General features: G+C 36.2%; 2 protein-coding genes and 1 long non-coding RNA gene across 12 annotated transcripts in view; 2 read left to right on the plus strand and 1 right to left on the minus strand.

Annotated features, from left to right (window-relative positions):
- Window positions 1–659: 659 nt before the first annotated feature.
- LOC131435395 (gamma-glutamylcyclotransferase-like) lies at window positions 660–1,916 on the plus strand. 5 transcript variants are annotated; one of them, XM_058603236.1, is made up of 5 exons: window positions 672–838; window positions 896–949; window positions 1,100–1,143; window positions 1,230–1,351; window positions 1,411–1,916. In XM_058603236.1, the coding sequence occupies exons 3-5, from the start codon at window positions 1,140–1,142 to the stop codon at window positions 1,840–1,842; spliced, it is 558 nt and encodes a 185-aa protein (XP_058459219.1). In that variant the 5' UTR covers window positions 672–838; window positions 896–949; window positions 1,100–1,139; the 3' UTR covers window positions 1,843–1,916. The 5 variants fall into 5 exon arrangements, with proteins under 5 accessions (XP_058459217.1, XP_058459215.1, XP_058459216.1 ...); XM_058603235.1 differs by having other exon boundaries at window positions 674–777; XM_058603234.1 differs by lacking the exon at window positions 896–949 and having other exon boundaries at window positions 660–777; window positions 996–1,143.
- Window positions 1,917–2,706: 790 nt separating this feature from the next.
- LOC131435391 (uncharacterized) overlaps window positions 2,707–26,326 on the minus strand; it is a 33,383-nt gene continuing 9,763 nt past the window's right edge. For 3 of the 6 annotated variants that reach the window (XM_058603222.1, XM_058603224.1, XM_058603223.1), the window contains exons 2-10: window positions 24,195–24,594; window positions 23,790–23,950; window positions 23,521–23,694; window positions 23,272–23,456; window positions 22,890–23,210; window positions 22,534–22,675; window positions 22,109–22,467; window positions 21,600–21,834; window positions 2,707–4,432 (exon numbers count right to left, since the gene is read on the minus strand). In XM_058603222.1, coding sequence (XP_058459205.1) covers window positions 3,269–4,432; window positions 21,600–21,834; window positions 22,109–22,467; window positions 22,534–22,675; window positions 22,890–23,210; window positions 23,272–23,456; window positions 23,521–23,694; window positions 23,790–23,950; window positions 24,195–24,405 — 2,952 coding nt within the window. In that variant the 5' untranslated portion in view covers window positions 24,406–24,594 and the 3' untranslated portion in view covers window positions 2,707–3,268. Of the gene's footprint in view, window positions 4,433–21,599; window positions 21,835–22,108; window positions 22,468–22,533; window positions 22,676–22,889; window positions 23,211–23,271; window positions 23,457–23,520; window positions 23,695–23,789; window positions 23,951–24,194; window positions 25,706–26,326 lie in introns of those variants that run through there. The other 3 variants (XM_058603220.1, XM_058603221.1, XM_058603225.1) reach the window with 3 other exon arrangements.
- Window positions 10,362–10,872, plus strand: LOC131435399 (uncharacterized). Its single transcript, XR_009230491.1, has 3 exons — window positions 10,362–10,492; window positions 10,577–10,672; window positions 10,739–10,872. It is a non-coding gene; the product is annotated as an uncharacterized LOC131435399 (long non-coding RNA).

The following is a 26,326-nucleotide window of genomic DNA, read 5'->3' on the forward strand; positions in this document are numbered from 1 at the left end:
AGGGTTTTTTTTTCTTAGAAATCGAATACTAACAAACAAAAACGTGTGAAAATTTGGTAAAAAATCGATCATTAATGATTCAGTAACTTTCCGTGGTATGTTTGATTGATATCTATGGAGAAATCGTAACATGAAATACCAAATTCGAAGAAGTGAGGTTGGGTACTGTTTTCATATCTGGAACATTTTTTGTTTTTTGGGTTGGATTTTGAGATTAATTGATAAATTATAATCAAAAGTTGTATGACTAGTCTATTTACTCAAGTTTTATCATCTAAATCAAATCTGTATGTGAACTGAAAATTTCAAATTTCATCCGAGATTGTCAAGAGTATAGGACAATTTGAAATCATATGTTTGATGACAACACGTGAATAATCGTTTTTCTTACCCATATTTGTAAGGTTTTGCCATCTGCATTCTTTCAAACTCAAGTAAATTGAAAAATTCGTCAAAAATTTTTCTAAATACATGGGATATGCCAAAACAATCACCATAACGCTATCTCGTGGTGACCACGCTGATTGGATTGTTCAATAATATAATATATTTTTTTGTAAAAAATAAATACAATAGCCTTCCAATGACTATAATTTTAATGAAGATCTCAATACCTTTTCCATTTGGAAGCAAAACGACGAATTTACGTTATGTGACGTCAAGCTTGATTGCTTTTATTATTTGACAAGTCTAATCTGCTCCAGTTATTGTCTCTACCTAATCTACCGTCTCTGCTTATCTATTATTGTAGTAACTGTAGTCGTATCAACTTGACTAGTAAGTTCGTTGGAAAGTTTTGTATGCCAAAAATTCTCTCGCAGATCTTATCTTATTTCCGGTATCTGTATTGGTTAATAAACAATATTAGTCATTTATCTTATGATTTCTTATTTAGAGTAATATATATGTGATAAGTGGTCAATGGATTGTCGTGAAATCTATAAAAAAGGTGAATAAGACTAAATAAATGTTTCTTTCGGATGTGAAATAAATAGATGCGATACCCTCCGGAAGTACGATCGAATGCTCTGCAGACAATATATATTAAAATATTTCTCGTTCATTGACCTTCGAATGTGTTGCATCAAATGCGCTTTAGGTTCATCTTGTTGTTCTCTAACGTGATCGGGATAGTCACCATGTGTAAGCATTAGTAGGCTTTTGCCAGACGATTTCATGTATAGCAATAGACAAGCTTTTTGAAATAATATTCGATTTGCCATTCTCAGCTGCTATCATTGGGATGACTACAAGTACATTCAATTATTTCGCGTTTGGAAGTAATCTATGGTCGAAGAGAATTCTCATGGAAAGTCCTACAGCAGTAAGGAAAGGAATTGGATATTTAGAGGTTGATACGAATATTATCCATTACTTTCTATAAATTTGAAATCAGTTCATTGTTGCCAGGATTACAAAGTTGACTTTTTCCATTATGCCGCTCGATGGAAAGGTGCTCCCGCCACTATTATAGAAGCCCCCGGTCAACGTGTTTGGGGTGCTATCTGGGAGATCAATTCCTCTAATCTACCTGATTTGGACAGACAGGAAGGTGTACATAATCAAGTTTACAAGGCATTATCTCTGCCGATTATAGATTCCAAGGGAGATACACTGGAATGCAGAGTGTATCAGTTAGTTAAAAATCCACCAGTACCAGATTTTGAAGAAGCACATCGACCGTTCGAAAGACAACCATCGAAAACCTATATGAAAATTATACTTGCCGGAGCGAAAGAATCCGGTCTACCAGAAGAATATATAGGATTTTTGAAAACGATCAAACACAATGGCCATTCAGGAGATCCGCGATTTGAGATGGATTTAACGATCGAAGATTGATCACAATTTTATAAACTGATATAGAAGAATTTATTGAATTTATATGTATAAAAAAAACCTATTATCAAAAACAACACACACACATATATATATATATATATATATATATATATATATATATATATATATATATATATATATATATATATATATATATATATATATATATATATATATATATATATATATATATAACTTTTGGGTCGATAATTTTTTAATTTGTTACATCAAATATTTTAGAATCATTTACCCCGATGCTGTGTTTCGATCGATAGTGAAATTTTCATTCTGTATTTCGAACGAGTTCCAGTTTATCATACCCGATCAAAATATAGAATCGGGGTGAACAACTTGAATGCTCAAAATCAATCAAATTTTTGATAAACGCACATAACCAATTTTACTTACATTAACAGTTCGTCTTCTACTCGGAGCGTTAAGTCTCGACTTGCCTGTAGATTATGGTCATTTTAAGGTTTGATTTGATTACTCCATATTGTCAGTAAATTGGCTATTACAATCGATGAACGGGAACTTCTGTTAGAAAATCGATCATGTTTAATAAGTAATCACTCCTACTTTGTATTTCGATCGAAAGTGAAAATTTGCGTTCTGGAAAATTCGATATAACGAATGTAAAATTTCTCATTCGATCGAAATTCAGAATCGGAGTGAATGATAAACTGTGTGATGGATTCGATGCTCAACCCCCGTACGTAAGGGCAGAGTATTTGTCTGACAGGAAAGGCGAATGATCACATGGTTAAAAACTCTACAGTTGTAACAAAAACATAGTGTTCTTAAAATAAGTATAAACTGCATGGGATTTCGGGTTTGATAATAAAATGTTTTTTATATGTTCTCTTATACATGTATTTTCAGTATCATAATCTACGTTTTAGATCTATCGTGAAAATGATTACGCGTGATGAAATAAAGAAAAAGAAATTAGTCTGAACAGAAGTTTATACAGTATTGCATCATGTTTAATTTGTTTGAATGCAATATAGAACAAAACTTTGTAGTTTTGAACATTTTCATATTAAAAACCACGTTTTTTTTTCATTTAAGGTGCCATAGTCGCCAATAAAATGTTGATCAATCAACACTTTCAATATCAGCTGTCTCAATTGTGATGGCTCCCGTTAATGGACAATTTGAAAAATATTCGCACAATGGGAGAAAAGCTCATCTTCAATTGAAACTTAATTCAATTTTTCGGATTATCAGTGACATTGAATTCCTATGTACAATGAGGGTAGCAATGCTTCCTTTTCTTAAAATAATTCTCCGGTTCGTGTCTTACACCTAAATGAAACTATCATGTAATTGTACACGTAGAAATAATGTGGATAATTATCACTAGATGTCAGCGTTAAAACGATGCGTATTCTAATTTGATTAGTTTCTGTTGTTCTGCCGGATATTAAGGTAGTTCAATCATACCTTGCTTCCATGTACTCGCGAATGGGATCTTTAATATTTTCAATTTTGTCTTGGGTAATGACCTATCGAGAATATTATTGACAGTGGTAAGTGGAACAATTTCGACCTGAGCGGGTGTATCCGGCGGATTAGAGCTGTTTGCAATTGGAAATTCATCCACACCAGGTACTGGCTTTAGAATTGGTATGCTTTCTCCGGGACTATTTTTTTCTTCGCGGTTTTTTGTATCACACTGATCGATGTAGAGTTCCGTTACCCGAAGTAATTCTACTGTCACGGTCCAGAGGAAGGTTTCTAAAGTTTCTTTTAGTTTCGACACTCCACTAAGCACCATATGGTTTGTGGCCGCTGATTGCGAAACGTATGTTGGAATCAAGAGCAGTTTACGAATGTTGCAACATTTGTTAATGTGCTTGTCGAAACCAACTTTGACATCACAGTTTATCAACTCCAGTTGCGTTAAACTGGGGACTTTTGCAATACCATCTAAAACTGTGAACATTTGAAAATTTTCTTGACCTTTTTCTAGACGCAATCGCTGCAGTTTGGTTAATCTAGTCAAAATACTTGCAAAGTTTGGACCAAGTTCTGTACATTCACCTAACTCAAGTGATTCTAAATTTATCAAATTACCCAGAGCTTCAATCGACGAAGATCCAAGTTTTTGGATAGATGTCAATGAAAGGTGTCGTAGATTAACCAGAAAACCGAGTTGTGAAAGATCACTATTCACCGAAACCGCTGCAGAAGATTTTAGTCTCAGCTCCTGAAGGTATCGTCCATGTTCAAAATTGGAGAAATCCATTGGGTCATTTTTGATAGCCAGTGCATTGATCACTTTGAGATTTGGGTTTGATTTCAGCAGATTACCAACCACAACTGACGAACATCGACAGAGATCGATTCTTTCTAGATGCTCTACATGAGAAATATTTTCCGCAAAATTTCTCCACATCTCGTCGCTATTGGCAGATATCAACATTTTTCGTAAATCTAAATGCTTTGTGCCGTTATTCTGGAGTGTATTCGCCAATCCAGTCCAATCATTAACGAGCGAATTCTTCATTCGTACAGTTTTCCACAGCCGGGGGTGGTTCGCTACCTGGTTCCACATTCGACACACACAGCTAGCTCGCAGGAGCTCCTAAAAAAGAGAAAATTAGATTAGTTCAGAAGTTTTAGATGCCGTGGAATGATTTAAATGTGAATTGTTTGTGGAAATGTTCGCTAAAGCTTCGAGTTAGACTAAAATAATGATGATAGCTTCGTGTTAATTTTTTAAGCACTGCATTGACACAGAAATTTAGGAAAAAAAAATTGGCTCTGGAACTTAGAAAACATTTGTATTGATGAGATTAGAGTTAAAAATAAATCAAAATAGGTTCTGTATAAACCAGATGTCTCAGAAGTGCATGAAAATTAGTTTAAAAATAGTAAAGGTCTTATAGTACTCTAAGCACATTCTAAACTTTATCCGGATCCGACTTCTGGTTCCGCTATTATAAGGCGATGAATGTTAAAAATTATTCAAAGTGACAAATCAGGGACGGGTGTTGTGTGTTGAGTAAGTCGATGCCTTCCACGCAGCCCACCTGGGTTCGATTCCCAACCCCGCATATAGGGTCAAAAAGTTTTTCTGGCCCGAAGAGGTGAATGACCTTAAGGTTAAAACCTCTATAATCAAAAACAAAAAAAAAAACAAAATGACAAAGCAAAATATTCTTCGGAGCTGTAGTGGAAACTATTCCAATTCGTAGCTCTTGTTAATGGCCAATTGAACCAACTTCTTATCCAGATTTAATCCAGTTCCTAAATTATAAAATGTTATTCACATCGAAAATACGAATAAAACGAGGAAAATCTAAATCGAGCTTAACACAATATATGAATCATGTTATTTGCTGACCATTGGAACCATTGGTTCGAATCAATAAAAACGTGGACATAAATCAGTAGCTGCCGAACCGTTCTTTTAATGCATTCAGTTGCTTTTAAGAAAATATTTACAAATATGTACCGCGTAATTTGATTCTATCCCTAATTGTTCATAACCTACTTTGACAAAAAATATAACCATAACTTTTTTTCTGAAGAGATGGAAATTTTTTTTTCTTCGACAAAGTTTTAGAACTATTGGAAATAATTTACTTTGTCAAATATAATAAGTCTAGGTCGCACCGTTTCGGATATAACAGGTGATTTTTTAAGAGCTTGAGAACTTTTTTAAACAATAAAACGCATAAAATTTGCAAAATCTCATCGGTTCTTTATTTTAAACGTTAGATTGGTACATGACATTTACTTTTTGAAGATAATTTCATTTAAATGTTGACCGCGGCTGCGTCTTAGGTGGTCCATTCGGAAAATCCGCTTTTTTATCGACAAATTTTGTTCAGCGATGAGGCTCATTTCTGGTTGAATGGCTACGTAAATAAGCAAAATTGCCGCATTTGGAGTGAAGAGCAACCAGAAGCCGTTCAAGAACTGCCCATGCATCCCGAAAAATGCACTGTTTGGTGTGGTTTGTACGCTGGTGGAATCATTGGACCGTATTTTTTCAAAGATGCTGTTGGACGCAACGTTACAGTGAATGGCGATCGCTATCGTTCGATGCTAACAAACTTTTTGTTGCCAAAAATGGAAGAACTGAACTTGGTTGACATGTGGTTTCAACAAGATGGCGCTACATGCCACACAGCTCGCGATTCTATGGCCATTTTGAGGGAAAACTTCGGAGAACAATTCATCTCAAGAAATGGACCGGTAAGTTGGCCACCAAGATCATGCGATTTGACGCCTTTAGACTATTTCTTGTGGGGCTACGTCAAGTCTAAAGTCTACAGAAATAAGCCAGTAACTATTCCAGCTTTGGAAGACAACATTTCCGAAGAAATTCGGGCTATTCCGGCCGAAATGCTCGAAAAAGTTGCCCAAAATTGGACTTTCCGAATGGACCACCTAAGACGCAGCCGCGGTCAACATTTAAATGAAATTATCTTCAAAAAGTAAATGTCATGTACCAATCTAACGTTTAAAATAAAGAACCGATGAGATTTTGCAAATTTTATGCGTTTTATTGTTTAAAAAAGTTCTCAAGCTCTTAAAAAATCACCCTTTACAAAGCGTTTTTATGGCAATCCCCTTAAAATCAGTTTTTTCATTCGTAACTTGTTTCGAGTTATTTTGTTATGCATACTTCGTTTAGAATAATTGTATAAAATATAAAATTCCATAATTTTGTAGAAAGTAGTGCATAGGTTTGTTCTGTTCTGGTGAAGTTATACATCATTTTACCTTTTTTTTACCTAGGAAACCTTATGCCGAAGCGAAATATGCAACTTAAGGCAGCAAACTTTTACAATACTTATAGGAAAATATATTCCTAATCCAATATATTTTCTAATGAGAATATCTTGAGTACTATTGTTGTGACTTATTTTCACTATGGTTATGGTGAAACCATGAATGGTTAAGAAACGGAGGCCGTCTCGCGTCTGCTATTTCTGTAACTCACTTTTGCAGTGAGCGTCACACGATCAACATCTCGTCTTAAAAATTGTGTTGCTTCGACGTAACTCAATTTATTTACACTTTTAAACAAGGAATCTCTTCGTAAAGGTTTGTACTTTTACAATACTTTATCATATTTTGTTTAGAAAACATTTTTCCATTTTTTTAATTTTTTTAAATTTAGTAGATACTTAGGTAATAGATTCTACTCAGGAAAAAAATTAAGCGAATATATCTCGAAAAATATTTTTTTTATTATTTATATCTTTAGCAGAAATACTTCGAACGTTTTACCTTTTTTTATATATATAAAAATAGGTATAGATTTCGCTCAAACTTTCCGAGGCCCGGAAGGCCGAGTGTCATATACCAATCGCTTCAGCTCGACGAACTGAGCAAATGTCCGTGTGTGTGTGTGTGTGTGTGTGTGTGTGTGTGTGTGTGTGTGTGTGTGTGTGTGTGTGTGTGTGTGTGTGTGTGTGTGTGTGTGTGTGTTGTCAACTAAGAGGTCGAGATCTCAGAGATGGCTGGACCGATTTTGATCAAACTAATCGCGAATGAAAGATCTCCCCGTCACCCAGAACGCTATTGTATGGTTTTGAGATTGGATGTTTACTTTTTGAGTTAAACGAAGTTTTTTGTCAAAATTTAAACTTAGATTTCGCACAAACCATAGATTGTTAAAATCCGTCCATTTTCAACGGAGATATGTAAATTTTTGGGTAAGCGACTTTTCCCCCTATTCCAGCAGTAGAAGTTTTGTGCATTGTATGATAAAGCAATGCTAGGGAGCAACGTGAAACACGATTTTTTATACTGTTACATACAATTATTTCTAAGTAACAAAAATACTGTGTACAGCCTCGGATCAATTTTAGCACCGTTCGTTTTTGGCAACATAATCGTTCGAATATGACATATGTTAACTAGATGATGGCAGCATTTTTGTGTTGATAGCTATTCCATAATTATATCATCAGTTCGTCGAGATCAGCAAATGCGTGTGTGACAAATAATTTCACTCAATTTTCTCGAAGATGACTCAACCGTTTTCTAATAACTTAGATTCATATGAAAAGTCGTCCTAAACAAGGTTCCTGAATTATGTTTGGATCCGATTTCTGGTTCCGAAACTACAGTATGAAATGTGAAACGAAATTAAAATTGTGTAACCCATTTTTCTCGTAGATGGCTGAACCGATCCAAGATTCAAATGAAATCTAAGAATAATCTAAGATTCAAATGAAAAGTTCTAAGATCCTATAAAACATCTTGCTTTTCAGTCAGATCCAACTTTTGGTTTCGGAGATACAGGGTGATTAATATAAAAATGTTTATTTCACATAAATTAATCAGGCTTATCGGGTTTGCAGATTTGGATAGCCAGATAAACTTATTTCAGTTGTAGTGGTATTCAGTTTTCGATTCGGAAGGTGCCCAAAAATTTAATTCGCGCTACGATTTCTCAAAGATGACTATACTGATTTTCAAACAGTTTGAATCAAATGTTAACTATACAACTCCTGAGGTGGATTTAACTTACTAGGGCTACACCGATTTTCGAATTCCGGTTCCTTATGGTACCATACAAAATTGGTGAGTTTTATTCGATTCCAGCTTCCGATTGCGGTGATGAATTTTTAAAATTCAAAACGATATAGAAGATGACAATACCAAAAAGCTTCAAAGTTGAATTTAAAGCTTTTGCAATTTATTCGTCATATTAATTTATGGTCATACGTATCGTTTTCCTTTACGCTGGTTTCCTGAATACCGGTTTTGGAAGTACCGTAAATAATGGCGAAAAACTCTAAAGTGGAACTTACTTTGACATATTATGGGATGTTCAATCGATTATTACACTTTTAGATTCCAATTCGATTCGATTTGCAGTTTCGACATTACAGGGTAATAAATGAATAGAACTTTAAATTGCCGCTTGAAACGACGGTCATTAAATTAATGTCATTAGAACTAAAATACCGAAAAATATTCATGCAAAAAACACATGCGGATGATAAAAAAGGTATCATCTCACTGCTAGGTGGATTAAGCACGTTTTTTTCTTCAAAATGAGAGAAAAAATTATTTTTGAGAAAAAAAAATTTTTTATTCGAAAACGGTACTATCTCCTTAACAAAAATTAAGGTGCCACTTTCGAAAGAAGCGTTATATAATCTTGTAAAACTTTCTCGAAGACACGTTAGCTCTTAAAAATCAGTGAAAGTCAGTATTGCCGCTGCAGCACTAATCTGCAATTCGCTGGACAATCTAGCCAAGCGACGTTGCCGAGCGACGTCAGTTGAACTGCCATTTCCTATACATCAACTGATAGAATCATGTTACTTTATACATATTTTGTTGTCTTGTTTATGAACCACGTGCTTCATGAATACATTGTCTTGCCTCCAGTATACATTAATGAATAAAAATGAATACATTGTCTTGCCTCCAGTATCGAAACACAACGATGGAATGTCACTTTCTGTATGCGCTTCAAGTTGATAATGTATGAAGGAATCAATGGGTTTAACATTGAACATTACAAGGGAGTGAAGTTTCGTACAATTATGAGTGATTAATAAATCCCATGACAGTCTATATACCATTGGAGCACAGTGAACTTCGCTGGAGCAACATACTCAGGCGAGGGAGACGTCGCTTCCCATTTTTTACTGCATGCACAATACAGACTTTTGACTGTCTTTTTCCAGTTTTAGACCACTGTGCGTCGTTAAGAGCGACTACGTAAGATGCATGCGCCATCCAAAGAACATGTTTAGGAGTGATTTAGTTCTAGATGGATAATTTATGAAGTAAATAAAATAAAATAAATTCAAATCTTGATATTATAATAGGGTAATGGCTCTCTATTTCATCTCATTTGTAAGGACGCTACCTCAAAAACCTGATTTAACCACTAAAATCACTATAATTATTTCATATTTTTTGCTTAATTCGCTTTACTCTACATTGAGAACTGATTCAAATTTCTTGAAAATTAAACTAATATTTAAAAAACAGCTAAAAACACTTCTGGTATGTTCATTACTGTTACTAATTTCATCTCAACGTATTTTTATTGATCCTACACTGAGCAAAATACCATAGTAACCGTAGCCTGTTTTCCATTGTCATTTCAACTATACGCTTAAATAGTAGCAACAATCATGATACATGACTATTCACCATCTGTATTGTATAAATTACTAGACAACAAAGACTACGACTTGACTAAACTATTTGTATTTTGACTTTTCTGGCATGGTCATCCTGACAATGGTAGTCATCTCAAATATAAGAACAAATAGTTAAAATCACAATTTCTAGTAAGGTGAACTTGCTCTCGGAGCTTGATATATACGAGGAGCTAAATAGTTATTGCTACTATGTAAATATGTCCACAGTATAATAATGTTACAATAAATAGATACATGGTTTAAAAGAAATTATGAAGTTTGAAAACACTATTCATGTAGTCCATATCAACAGAATTTATGTAGTAAGCACATTATCGTATAGTGTTTTTTAACCGACTATGTTTTTCATTTGTGCTGACTATACCAATTGTCAATAAACGGATGTACTTTGTTATTGTCACATAAAGTTACAATACAGCAGACAATTTCGTAACACATTTGAAAAAAAAAATGTATATTGTGACTTATATTGTGCAATTTGGAAGGTCTTGCAGGTGAGTAAATTTTGTAGCCTTACTAGTTTTCTAGTGAAATCGACGTCCTGTATAATTTTTATTATTTGTTATCGGTCGCTGTAGAAACAACATCAAGCGATTGATGAAAACGACGAACATCATCCGATTCCCGGATTCAAATCGCTCGAATCCGACGAAAAAAATAACAATATATGGCAGGTGGGTTTTGAGATTTGCATCTGGACTTGGCTATTAATTCTTCCATGCTGCCCATTCCTACTTCAGGAAAAACTTCACCGAACAGAGCCTGGGATCAACAGTTGCAACCAAGCAATGCTGCTCCGTGTCTACGTTGATAATCAATATTTCACCAGGCTCATCATCATTTGATTTGATGCAAAGATAAAATAGAATTCAATGAAACTATTTTGTTGTTCTTGTTCTAGAATTCAAATTCATAAAACTTTTTAACATTAGCTCATGTTTTGCTGATCTTCAGCATTGTTGAATCAACCACTGCCTTTAGTTTCGAAATAACTAGAAGTGAAATGTCAAAAATACCATGGCTCTGGTTATAGCGAAAACCACAATGTAAATAAAGATTCGGTCATGGTTAGCCTAACCATCTCAATCGTATTAGTTATTCATACAATATACAGTTCAATATTACTATTCTAGAGCCGATACCATTTATAGTAAACACGAACTTGACCATTGTTGAAATCATCTTATTTAATAGTCGGCTGAAAACCACTATACTCGCATGGTCAGGTTGGCCCTCTATATAGTAACTGTTACCGTAACATTTTTCTGAGTGTACCGTTGTTCCTATATTCATCCTATTAATCAACGATAGCAATCAAAACAAAATATTGCACTATTACACTCTCAAGTTCAAATTGTCAAAATTCGTCGATATTTTCAGAACCAATTCGAAATATAAAAATTATTGGGTCGTTTTCGTTTTACATTTAAAATTTTACTAGAAGGTTAGAGCAAATTCAGCAGCTAGAAGTTCTATATGGAAGATCTATAATAGAACAGAAACTGGAACAAACGTATCCCCAGCAAGCCGTTCTAGTTTTATTTATTCGACCAGTTCTTCTGTCAAATTCAAAACTGGTCAACGATGCCGTTCTATTTTTTGTATATTTGAAACACGAGTAAAACACTACTTGGGCTGCCAGTTTTTCTTGTTATAATCCAGATTTAAATTTTGTAACTGACATAAATTATGCATCTAGAACTAGAACACTACTGAATATGCCCTAAGCCCTTTTAAAAATATGAAAATATTAGATGCACAGCCGATGAAACACACACACTTAACAGCGTTAAGGACTATTCACACATTTCAGTTCCGTGACGGTTCAGTGAAAGTGCCTTCAGTGCGCCGTCAGTGTTCTTTTTTATCGGTACCCTTCCGTTCCGTTTCCGTGCTGTTTCCGTTCCGGCACAGCCAATGCAATGACATACCGACTTCAGTGAAAATGAAAAATATCGGTGACGACGAATTTGAGTTTGCCGGACGGACGCGACACTGACGGCGAGCTGCACTGAAACGGCACTGTGCTGGATAGGTGTGAATGCGCGCATAGAAAACGAATGAAATAATATCAGTATCCGTGCACGGTGTTGTGCCGGCACTGAACCGGACCGGATATGTGTGAATAATCCTTTATGTTGACATATCGGAATGCAACCAGTGCTGCTAGATTTGCCATAATGGTTATTCCATGAGTATTTAACACTCACTTTATAGTAATATTCGAAGCCAAAACAGTTTTATTGAAATATAAATATCAATAACATAATTAAACTAATGTCATGGATACCAAAAAAATAAAAATACTTGTGATGGTAATTTAGAGAAAAAAAATATTGATTAACATTATGAGAAAACTTGGCAGCCTTGCGATACGATATGAGATGAAAACAAGGCACAATCAAGTAAATTAAGTGTAAATTTTCAATCGTTAATTAAACAAGTAAAAAGTAAACATTACTAATTATGATGCCATTCAACATTGAATAGTGGTGTAATAGATGAAATAGGAAGCGGTTGCTCTATAACAAAAAAAAACGGAACTGTTCAAATAAATGAAGCTTGCTTTCTGGAGATACGTTTGTTTACATTCCAGTTTTATTATCCATTCCTCATATAAAATTTCGAACTGCCTTAGGCTATTCGCAAAACTGTGAAGAATATCTGTTCTAATTGTGGTGAAATCGAATGCAATAGCTGCGCTACTGCTGCAATATCACAACCAAAATCGCTCGAAAAATTTACAATACTGCTGTTATAATGACGCAAAAACTCGAAGCGAATGCCTCAATGTTAAGTAATGGATAAGCAAAATTAGCTGATCCACAATTATTTAACTTCTGAGTTTCCAATTAATTAAAAGTTTGGATAAAGGGGACTGATTTAGTTTAAGCAGCTTACGAAGCTTATGAATAGTAGCCCATTTTTCAAGTATACCCACACTTGAAAGTTCGCGCGACGCAGCCGCATAAACTTCTAAGTAGCTTATATAATACTTTGTTCAGCTCACATGCAGTGGGAAAGTTTACGCAGAATTTGTTCCGTACTTTCAAGTTGCCAAAAGTTCAACTCGTACTCTTAAGAAGCGTGAAAGTTCACGCGAAACTTATTCTGTACCTAAGAGCTGTCATAAATAATCATAAATATTTCACAATTTAATTTTCCGTTCAAAATCATCGTTGCGTACGACTTTGCACTCATGAATTACCATCGCATAAAAATTTACATCAAAATAATTTGTTCATTTTTATTGCAATCTGCTTTATTTATTGGAATTAAAATGAATTTGACTGCGATAAAAACAGTACTTTGTGCTGCAGCGGAAAATAGCAACCGCTGCATATTGATTATTATGTCCTGCTATCCTAAATTAAACGACGAGCAGGGCCGCAGGGTAATGTATTTTAAAATCTATTAGTTCAATGATATTCTCATACCCACAAACTTGTCTGCCCGTAATAATGCAGTTCCCGCGGACCATATTTTCTCTCGACACCCTACTGACGAAGTCATACTGTATGTATGTTACCCGTACTCCCATATTCGTAATGAAAAAAATATAACAAAGATTACATATTGAACAGGATCTACTATCATCGTGGAAGAACCTAATGTAATACCATAGAAATTTCACATATAATCATCGTGTTTTGATTGAGATTATGCCCTATACTCTGAGGTATGCCCTATCCTCTGCTAGATTCTTTAAAAATACTATTTGAGAACATTTGAATAATATAATATGCTTGTTTTCCAAAACTATGATGTCATTCAAACCGTAGCTCAACTTGCAAACAAGAAACCCCCTTAGCAATAAATAAGGGATGTACGAAATTTGTTTGGCATAAATTTTGTTAGGCATTAATCTGTTTGGCAGAATTTCATTTGGCATAAAATAAAAAGACATAGAGCAACGGCTCCCTATTTCATCTGAGCTCCTATTTCCATCTCATCCCTTCACCTCATAACTTTGATCATGAATAATATTTTAAAACCTACCGGAAGCAAACTGTGAAATGTTTTAAAATGATTTGAAAAGCTATTGTCACACTTTCCTATTGAAAGAAATGGTTTTAAATTCTTCGGTGATCGTTTTTTTCATATAAAATAAACTCATTTTTCAATTTAGTACACACTTTCGTCTCAAGATTTACAGTTCGTCATGTTTCTGAATATCTACTAATCGATTCGTCTCAAAACATGATCACTATTTCGCACAATTACACTACCATTGAATGCTGGATGACTTCATAATTAGTTATGTTCACTTGCCACTTGTTTAGTTAACGATTAAAAACTTCAAAATTTACCCGACAAGCAATAAAAATCTTCAAAACTATGAGATGAAAGTTTTTCACTTCGTTCACTTGATTGCGCTTTGTTTTCATCTCATTTGGTTTCGCAAAGTTGCCAAGTTATCTCATAATGTTACAAAACAAAAATTGTTTATTTTCTTCAAATTATCATCAAAAAGTATGTTTTTGGTATCCGTGACATTAGTTTAATTATATTATTGATATTAATATTTCAATAAAACTGTTTCTGCTTCGAATATTACCAGAAAGAACGTGTTAAATACTAATGAAATAACCATTGTGGCAAATCTAGTAGCACTGGTTTCATTCCGCTATACGCCAACATAACGCTGTGAAGTGTGTGTGTTTCATCGGCTGTGCACAGAGATGCCAGGTATTTTCATAGAAAATATGTATTACTTTGCATAGAAAGTCTATATCTGTTCTATCTGTTTTCACTAATAAAATGATGTTAAAAGATAGTTCTTTAGATTTTCGTAAGTCATTGCCCCATTAATTAGATAATTCAACGAGTAAATTTTTTACCAATAATAATAATGTGGAAAAATCCTGGTGGGTACGGTTGTATTGTTTGAGTTGTATATGTGGCAGCGGTAAGGCAGTCGGTCACCAGAATGTCTGCCCAGCCATATTTTTCCAGCTGGCAGCGTTTAGTCAGCCATCTGGCAGCCATGCGTATGCGGGTGAGAGTGTAATAGTGGAATATTTTGTTTTGATTGCTGTCGCCATTGCTAATTCATAGGATGAATAAAAGATCAACGATAGGATGGATAAAAATCCATTGAGATGAAATTAGGAGCAGAGTAGTGGAAACATCATTAGTGTTTTTAGCTGTTTTATAAATATTAGTTGAATTTTCAAGGAATGTGAATCAATTTTCAACGTGGAGCAAGGCGAATGAAGCAGTAATATGAAATAGTTACAGTGATTTTAGTGGCTAAATCGGGGTTTGAAGCGAGGGGGACGACACTAAAAAACTGCACTTCGCTTCGATTAGGCTTTTTCACGCTACATACGATTATGCACACTTTCCTTCTCTTTGCTACACATAGTAGCGGTTGAATACGGATCGATCGTCTTTTCTTGGATTTTTGCTGGTTAACAACATAATCATGGAGATATGATGTATCGTAATAGGCCATGAAACCTGAAAGTTACAAATGTCACATGAAGATGCCAGATGCAGACAGTTCGGGAGTTGTGAACTATCGTCCTGTAAAATCAGTTTTGTTATATTCTGGTGCATAGCTAACCCACACACCGAGAGCGTATGCTCCGGATTATCTGCCATATCCTGTCGGAATGTTGGCCATTCTCGTTTAATATCTGCCTCATTTTCCACAGTTTCTATATTCAACTCGAACCAAAAATTATTCCGAATTTCATCTACATCGTACACTGTGTGGTTTCTCTTGTAGAGACGTTCCATTGTCTGATTTGTTTTAACGTCTGCAAACCTTCAAAATATGCTAGAAGGGAAATCGTGAAGTAAATAAGTATGTAGTTTGCTGTTAATCTGTATTAAAGTAAAAAAAAATGAATTGTTATCCTTTCTATAAGATTTTCAATACCATATTAAACACAGCTTTATTCAGTTTTGGCTTCAGTATTAATGAAAAACGTTTCTAAACATAAAAATTGCAAGTCTTAGCATCTAACAAAATATAAAACCAGTTTAATATCACAGACAGAGATATCTTTGGGTAAACCTTCAAAGGGCTACAATAAATTGAAATATATTCCATCTTCATGCTCCCAGCTACTAAGAGAAAAAATTTTCAATGTTGTTTAACCATAATTTCATTTTACCAATCTGCTGACGAATCAATGTTGACACTCAGTGAATGTCAAGACCAGTAACAGAAACTTTTTAAGAGATCATATGTTCTTTGACTTTCTTTTACACGGTTAGAAACGCTTTCAAACGGATCGATCTAGATGTTTGGATAGATGTAGTTTTTTTCGCTTTCCATTGACTTTTTGTATTTTATTTGAAAAAACCAGATCTGTCGTCCCCCTCGCTTTCAGGTTTCATGGCCTATTACGATACATCATATCTCCATGATTATGTTGTTAACCAGCAAAAATCCAAGAAAAGACGATCGATCCGTATTCAACCGCTACTATGTGTAGCAAAGAGAAGGAAAGTGTGCATAATCGTATGTAGCGTGAAAAAGCCTAATCGAAGCGAAGTGCAGTTTTTTAGTGTCGTCCCCCTCGCCTGAAAGTTACAAATGTCACATGAAGATGCCAGATGCAGACAGTTCGGGAGTTGTGAACTATCGTCCTGTAAAATCAGTTTTGTTATATTCTGGTGCATAGCTAACCCACACACCGAGAGCGTATGCTCCGGATTATCTGCCATATCCTGTCGGAATGTTGGCCATTCTCGTTTAATATCTGCCTCATTTTCCACAGTTTCTATATTCAACTCGAACCAAAAATTATTCCGAATTTCATCTACATCGTACACTGTGGTTTCTCTTGTAGAGACGTTCCATTGTCTGATTTGTTTTAACGTCTGCAAACCTTCAAAATATGCTAGAAGGGAAATCGTGAAGTAAATAAGTATGTAGTTTGCTGTTAATCTGTATTAAAGTAAAAAAAATGAATTGTTATCCTTTCTATAAGATTTTCAATACCATAATAAACACAGCTTTATTCAGTTTTGGCTTCAGTATTAATGAAAAACGTTTCTAAACATAAAAATTGCAAGTCTTAGCATCTAACAAAATATAAAACCAGTTTAATATCACAGACAGAGATATCTTTGGGTAAACCTTCAAAGGGCTACAATAAATTGAAATATATTCCATCTTCATGCTCCCAGCTACTAAGAGAAAAAATTTTCAATGTTGTTTAACCATAATTTCATTTTACCAATCTGCTGACGAATCAATGTTGACACTCAGTGAATGTCAAGACCAGTAACAGAAACTTTTTAAGAGATCATATGTTCTTTGACTTTCTTTTACACGGTTAGAAACGCTTTCAAACGGATCGATCTAGATGTTTGGATAGATGTAGTTTTTTTCGCTTTCCATTGACTTTTTGTATTTTATTTGAAAAAACTAGATCTGTCGTCCCCCTCGGTTTGAAGGCGACGTCCTTACAAATGAGATGAAATAGGGAGCCCTTACCCTACTGTTTAATTTGGCATAATTTCAATTGTGCATATTTTCTTCAGATATTCGATTTGTTCTCGGAGTACTTTGAAAGGCTGAAATACATAACAGCCGAAAACACTTGGATTACAGGTTTTCCGATTATTGCTTGATTTTTTGTTGAAGATGTAGATCGAAGGAGCAGTTGATTATTCATCATCATATACCGTTTTCGTTTATTGATCAGAGCAGCCCGAGAGCTGACCCAGAGTCGCCCAAACAACTTTTGATGTGTTTGTTTTAGGAACCTGGGGTCGCTCTAGATCAAAATTGAATTGGTGTACATAGCGACTAAACAGCACAAAGCGGATATGCTAACGAAGTCACTGCCTGCGCCTCAGTTCATTGAATTTCGCAGAAAACTTGGACTGGAAGATATCAACTGAGAGGGGGTGTTGAAGATGTAGATCGAAGGGGCAGTTGATCATAGTGATATAAGATTTTTTCATTGTTAATATAACCGTTCACCAGTTAGCACTGTCTTTCCTTTGGCATTTTTACATTCGATTTTTAAGTGAATATTTATTACATGTCTATCAATGTGGCGCAACCACATAAGCGAAGCCATCGGAAGCGGCGGCCCCCGCACGCAAACTTGTAATCCACTCGTTTGGTCTCGCATTAGAAGACAGCCAATTTTAATTTATTTTCTAGTTTTTATACCACGAGGACAAGGCAAAGACAGGTTTTCCGATTAGCGAAATCGGAAAACCTGTAATTCAAGTGTTTTCGGCCGTTCTGTATTCAGCATTTTAAAGTACTCTCAGAACAAATCGAAAATAAAGAAAATATGCCAAATGAAAATTATGCACAACAACAATTATGCCAAATGAAACAGTATGTATTTTTATTTTACGCCAAATGACATTATGTCAAACAAATTTATGCCAAACAATTTTCAGCCAAACAACGTACACCCATAAATAAATAACCCAAGAGCAGTTCGCTTTCACATCTCATTCAAGTCAGTTGATAAAACAAAACCGCTTACGTTCGGGACGGAAGAAACCAAGTACAGTATTGTGTAGTGAACAATATAACGATCTCGAAATGAGTGAACCAAAAGAACAAAAGCTACCGCTGCTACAAAAGAATACAATTATTGTTCACTTCAGGTAGTGCAAAATTCGACCTTCGATACGAGAACTAGGTGTGCTTAAGGAGCAAATGCATCTTGACATTAAACGTGTGCGTTTACTTCAATGCAATAAGACAAATAATGTGGTTTACATCCAGTTTTATAAAGAGTTTGATGCAATTCAATTCGCAAAAGACAATAACAATGTGCACTATGTGGAGCACGAAAACATTAAATATTAAAATTACACTCGCCGCGCTCAACGTTCCAGAATCTAATAATTCTTTAAATCTCATTCATATTGACGAGGATTCGATTCGGACGGCAATCGCTTGCATGAAGTCGTCTACCTCCTCTGGCCCTGACGGCTTACCGGTAGTTATATTGAAAAATTGCTCGACTGGTGTAATTTCTCCCCTTTGTCGACTATTTCGGATGTCACTCTCTATAGAAGTTTTTCCCAACTTATGGAAATCTTCTTTTATGTTCCCAGTGTATAAGAAAGGTGACAAAAAAGACGTGAACAATTACCGTGGCATCACATCGCTTAGTGCAGTTCCTAAACTATTTGAAAAGGTTATTCTGGATTTTCAACCACTGCAAACAATATATTGTTGACACTCAACATGGTTTTATGCCTAAGCGCTCCACGACCACCAACCTATTGTCATTCATGTTCTACGTGACTGATGGTATGTCGAAAGGTTTACGAACAGACGCTATTTACACCGATCTCTCTGCTGCCTTTGATATAATAAACCACAATATAACAATTGATAAATTGGAAAGCCTTGGATTCGGCTCTAACATCCTTCGGTGGCTGCAGTCATATATTATAGATAGTCGTTTAGCAGTGAAAATCGGCGATCACGTTTCCAATGAGTTTATCGCTTCGTCCGGAATTCCGCAGGGTAGCCATCCCGGGCCTTTAATATTTTTACTGTATTTCAACGACATCAACTTTACTCTAGTTTGCCGATGACGTTAAGATCTACTATTACATTCGAAGCCCAGAAGATGCAGGTTTTCTTCAACGACAGTTGTTGAGCTTCGCCGAGTAGTGTAAATTAAACCGTATGAAATTGAATCCTGACAAATGCTCGACCATCACGTTCTCGAAGAAGAAAGAGCCATTTCATTTTGATTACTTTCTGGAAGGATTCCCGATAGTCAGAACGACGTGTGTTAAAGACCTTGGTGTCTGTCTCGATGAGCAACTGACATTCAAGCAACACATCAGCTACATCGTTTCTAAAGCTTCTCGCAGCCTAGGATTTGTAATGAGGATGGCTAAACATTTTACAGACGTGCACTGTTTAAAATCTCTGTTTTGCTCGCTTGTTCGTTCATCCTTGGAGTACTGTTCTGTCATTTGGAACCCTCACTACATAAACGGAGCTAATAGAATCGAATCGATACAACGTAGATTCATTCGCTTCGCCCTACGGCGCTTACCGTGGAACAATCCTCACCAACTACCAAGCTACGAAAGTCGCGGGTTATTAATCGGTCTCGATACACTACAAGTTCGTCTAGATGTTGCACGTGCTTTATTGATAGCAAATGTTCTGACCGATATGATTGACTGCCCTGCTTTGCTCCGCGAAATTAATATCAACGTCCGACCCCGGGCTCTTCGCAACAGTACATTTCTTCGACTTCCTTTACGACGGTGCTAACAATGCTATTATTTGCTCGCAGAGATCATTCAACCGCGTTCCATCAGGATTTGACTTCAATCTATCACGCTGTAGGATACTTGGAAATTTTTTATATATTACTAGAAATTATCATTAGGATCATTTTGTGTCTGTTGATTATACCTAAATAAACAAACAAACAAATACAACATTCCAGTATATATGGAAGATAGTGCTATAGAAGTGCGTGTGCATGATCTTCCCTCAAGCGTCATCGATCCTTATATTCGCAAAACTATGTCCCAATACGGAGAGATTCTCTCTATCGAAAAAGAAAAGTGGAAGAACTTTTTCCCCGGTATTTTAAATGGCGTACGTTTGTTACGCATACGCTTGAAGAGGACTATACCTTCTTATGTGACTTTCGGTCAGGATACAAGAATCCCGTGCAAATCACGTGTTACCTATGACAATCAGATGGCCACATGTCAATATTGCCAAAAAGATGTTCACTGCGGTAAGCCATGTGATAAACTGGACAAGGAGACAACTACAAAAATAAAAAAAGATCCAGCAAAAAAAAATACTTTTCTATTTTAAAACGGCCAGCAAAAGCAAAAAACTTTATAAAAAAAAGTAACTCAAGAGCGGCCCTTACACGTGACAATAAAATTGTCAATCCAAAGTGTTGTCAATACCGTCAATTCAATCGGCTTGGTAACTTGAGTCCGCGTTTTTTGAAAAAATCAAGCGTTTGGATCTTCAAATATTGCAACTGAATATTGAAACATTGAGAGAAGAGGTCATTGTACATATTTAACTGTTTCCTCTCTGAGGAGAAAGTATTGTAGGATTGATGAGCAGTTTTGATTTTTTGACAATATTTTCGTCAATCCAATGTGAATGATCAAAAGTATTGTCAATACTCCTTGTATTGACAATACTATTGTCTCGTGTAAGGGCCGCTTAAGGGTCGCTATAAATGTACCGCATGTTCGTTTTACTCGGTGTTAGATTCACTCGAAAACGAAAACGGTATAAGCCGAGAACAGAAACGAAAAAAAAATCGTATCGAATGAAGTTCACTCGACCTTCACCGAACATCCCCCTGTCGAATGGTACGAAAGCATCACTTTCAGATGTTTTTGCTTGGAGAACATTTTGAAGCAAATATGTAAAGAGCATTTGTACTTTGTCACCACTGCAACTGTCCCGTATGGGATGTAGAAATTCAAACTACGTGCGGTGTTAAGAACTGAAATCAGATAGGCTATGTGAAAATATTTTCTCGTTCACCGTATTATTTCCGTCTCCTTTTATAGATTTGTAATCCCGTTGTAGCAATTCGAAAATTAAACATAGGATGCTTATATTATTGTGAGAAAAAACACATGCTTGCTCACCTGCACTTTCAGGTACTGGAAAGTCTGTTGAAGCACGTCGTAACCGATCGATACGTTTGAAAAGAAGTTTGAAGCAAACAGACGATTTTGTTCAGTTCCGGCAGCAAGTGAAGAATTTCGTGGAACACCAGTTTCGTTTCGTATTGCAGCTAGATCGGCAGCAATAAAACTGCGATTATTACTGTGGTTAGTTGTTAGCTTCGTGCTTCCAACCGATTTTCGTAAATCCTCTGACCTGTGAAAAAGAAAACAACAATGCGTAGATTGATAAAACGCTATCAATATTTCTATACATAATCATAATCAAGGATTTAAAGGATGAATGAAAAAGGAAGGAAAGGACATTGATCAAGAGCGACCGTGTTGGGATCTGTGGATGGGAGTGTATCTAGCAAGCACTCCTGAAATTAAACAAAAAAACACGATTGGATTGTTGTAAATATCCAGTGATGGGCAACTAAAAAACTTGCATCATGTACAACTTGACAAACAGGGGCGATGATACTTACACTACTGGCTGTGAAGTAGGTTGGGATTGTTGAAATTGAGAAAGTTTTGAATTTTTCTTATTCTTCGCGGTCGATGGCTTCCCCTTCGGGACTACTACGAATTGGTGATTGCCCACTACTATTACATCTTGTGGAGGAGGTTCTTTTCCTCCATTTCTGGGAGTTCCCGGACCGACTTTTGGTGGTTGCTGTGGAGGTGTTGGTTTCTTCTGTTTATCCATCTGTGGGGCTGTAGAATTTCCATTGCTTATCGTTTGCGTAGCTAGAGGCATGCTTGTAACCGATGAATTAACTGTATACTTAGCAAGGGGTGCGACACCTTCTACCTCCGTAACTGCAGACAGTTCTTCTGCGCATATCTTAAAAAGCGAGAAATAGACAAAAGTTCTCCAATCGTGACAGGACTACCTGAGAATATTTCTCACCTTGCAGGTAAATCGTCGGGCTAGAATTTCGGCTGTTGTAACGTCAACGCACTCCGGATGATACATGCAAAGACACGAGATGCATTGTAGCTGGGGAATCATTCCCATCGCCGGCAGACACTGGATGGTACACGTTTCCACTCTGAACGAAGAGGATTAAATCATTCCGCAGATCCCAAACAGTCATCATTTGTTTTGAGGTGAAAAGGGGTGGAAGGGAGGGTTTAGGTCAAAATGAATGAGTTGCTTTTATGAAATGGAAATATTGGTACTAGTCAAATGCTTAAAAATTAATATACCATATTTAACAACGGAGCTAAATTTTTAGCGTTTGAAAGTTACGGAATAGTACTTACTTGTTTTTAGCTTTTCCAGCCTTTGCTGAGACAAAGGAGTTTTCATTCGGTTTCAATCCTGTCGCAACGAGTGCCGGTCCTCGGGAACCAGTCAATATTCCACTTGATTTAGGCGAGGTTTGCGAATTAGAGCGCGAAGAAGGAGGTGTACGAGACGGAGCGACGGATGCACGTACCAACGCCGCAGACGGCGGAGGACTTGCACCCTTGGGCATTTTAGGTTTTGGGATTCGTTTACCCAAATTGTTGTCAGGAAGAGGTTCTGGTACAGGTAGGGAGTTTAGTGAACGTCGGGGCGTCGATCCATAGGATTTAGCACTTCTGCATGAAAAATGTTATTTTAAATTCGATGATTTATTTATAGGATCTAAGCAGGGCTAACCGTATAATTTCTTCGTCTGGTGAGCCACCAACGGGGTCTTTAATGAACGTGAAATTGTCTAACGTTAATCCATCGTGCAGTGCCATGACGATATCATTACGTGTTCGAAGCTTTTTGCCGGCTGGTGTAATGTAATAAACCTCACCTTTATCTTTACTGTTGCCATCTAAATTCGCGCGATAAACCTAAAACAAAATAAAGCATTGCATTCAATCTCAACCGAACTGGTAGTGTTTTAAATTCACTCACCAATTCCCTTTTCCAACCATATTTAAATGGCACCCTGAAGGCCTCATCAAGGGCATTGACAGGAGCGACTACTTTTCGCTTAGAAGCCATCGACGTCATATTTACACCTTTACCGCTGTTGTCAAAAGCGTTCCCAGGTGCGGATGCCATACCCACTAAAGATTCCATTTCGTCCTTCAGAGTTGTTTAGGAATACATGTTATTATTTGAATAAATAAACAAACATATTTGTTGTTAGGAGCAAAATGCCAACAAAGCATATAAAATACCTGTTCGTCGGCAGATCCTGATGTTGCACCTCTCGCCGAGGCAACTATTTTTTCCCCATATGCTTCTGTAGATGACCAAAGGTTCGTTTCCAGTTCTCGTACTTTTTTAGAGCTCGTGAAAGCGGAAATCGTACTTGAAGATCTTGGAGAACTCAAAACTCCTGATTTGTAGTTATTTCCGTAAATCGTGAATACGGTTTTGTGTACAGTAGCGTCAAGTGATAGAAAAAACAACATTACATAATTATTGGAACCTGTTTGCAATAATATTGTCAACTGGGTGACATTTTATTAAATCGCGACAATCGGATTTTGACACGAGAGCAGAAAATGAAAATGGAAGCGCGAGCGTACATACACCCCGAAAGTCAAAAAAAAAATGAGTAGAGCAATGAAATCGATTACCGTTCTCGCTACCAGCGGCGTCCTCATCAAATCCGGCAAAATCATCTTCATCACTATCACACTCTAACATACGGTGTTTGCGTTTTTCAGAATGGCTTGACTGATTGCTTGCGGTCTCTCCTGGTCCGGCGGCTACGGTTATTCCAGTTGTTCCACCAGTCACGTATGGTTGCAGCAGATCCCGTCGGTGCAGCTTTGGTTGGTGGGCCATTCCTGCACTAATACACTATCAAGTCGTAGATACTGCCGGGAGACGAACTAACACCAAAACAGATTCACTTGCAAACACGGCACTTACGGATCACGACACCGCAAAGGTGTACGAAAGATTAACTCCGTTTTTTTGCGTGACTTTTTTCAATCGTAGAATGTTTGATATGACGTTTGTACTAGTCACAACCTATGAAATAATAAAAACAATCACTAATGCTGTCAAACCACTGATTCTATTTTTTGTTTATGCGGCTTTTTATATTACAGGTTTTGCACGTCTATTTTAAACACTTTTCCGCGCTCACTTGCATGTCAGGATCAGAGATGCCATGATTTTTTGAGGTCACGATAAAATAAAATTAACACCAAGCTTCTATTCGCACTAAAATAAATCATCAAATTCATCTATCATAGGTAACAAAAAGTTCAATTATTCATCTATAATATAATGTGGGTTGTTTTCTAGAATGATATACGCCTTTACATTTGGCATCTCTTATAGCGAATACAATCTTCAGGAATGTATATATTTAGAAGGTGAAAGATAATTGCCAGTGTTGCCAAACGCTGCCAGATTACGTATTTTGTACACGCATTTAGAAAAGGATTACGCGCTGAGAGTAACCCATATATATGTAAACAATTGAGGAATGCTTTCTCTATCGTCTGGTGTGAAAATTATCATTCTATTATTCATAGCTCGCCAGCTATTTCTCGGTTCGTCACAGTCAACCTTTGTCACCGTCAAAATTACATAGTTAGATGCCTTCATATGGAGAAATTCACACATAACGTCACTGTCACTAAACGAAATTATATCGTTTGCCAATCAAGTCGTTATCTTGAATGTTCTCATTAAAAATAAAATGAATAATACTTTCTTAAAATTCAATCAATAATTAAAGTTTCGCATTTAATGATCTTAGAACATCTGTGTTTGTTGAAAAATTCAAAATTTGAGATATCCCATACTGACCATACTCGCATATCAGTCCCATATAAAAAAGGCGGGTGAGTAATGTCAGAGACATAACTGGATGTCGTGAATACGAAAAAACTGACACGCTCCCATCACTTTTCCGAATATCAGTTAGTTGATTGATTGTATGAATTGTGCAAGCTTTCCTCTTATTCACTAATAGAATTTGAAGCGATACACCTACATTAAAGTACAGTTTAGTTACATTAAACAGCTACTATTCTACAACTATATATTCCAAACTTGAAACAATTCATTTTTAATTTGCTAATATAGGAAGCTAGGTACGACAAATTTGTAGTTTATTTTTATTGAAGCTATGAAGTTCGAAGATATCTGATTCTTCTCGAAATTTCAGTACGAGACAATTGCAATGGCCTGGTCTGAAATGTATCTACGATCTTCGGTATGCAAGAGTGATTCTAATAATAATAATAATAATGATAATAATAATAATAATAATAATGATAATACAGATTAATCTGTATATATGGCAACCCTGTTTCGCAAGGCATATTTTCACACGACCCCATACTAGTATAAAGATGTGTTCAACATCATCATTTTCGCTTTCGCATTGCCGTTCGTAATTGAATGTGTTAGTGACGGTACAAATCTGCTTTTCTACCTGTCTTCGGAGCCATCGTTCTGACGGTGTCTCGTACGTACAGAGTAGCTGCTTTAACTTAAATGACGCTATTTCTCACATCACATTTCCTTTTATACGTGCTAGTGGTAGCACGGTAGGACGTCCCCTTTGTTAGAATTCCTTTCCTATACGCAGAACGGGAAACAGTGAAACGATATAAAAGAGAGAGTTAGCAGAGCGGCAGCCAGTAATACTGAATGGGTCGTCGAGCTGTGGAGGAACAATTAAGGGCAAGGCAAAGTCCCGCTCAAACCGTGCTGGTCTGAAGTGCCCAGTTGGCGGCAGAATCCA

Source organism: Malaya genurostris, chromosome 3, assembly GCF_030247185.1.
Source record: "Malaya genurostris strain Urasoe2022 chromosome 3, Malgen_1.1, whole genome shotgun sequence".
NCBI lineage: Eukaryota > Metazoa > Arthropoda > Insecta > Diptera > Culicidae > Malaya > Malaya genurostris.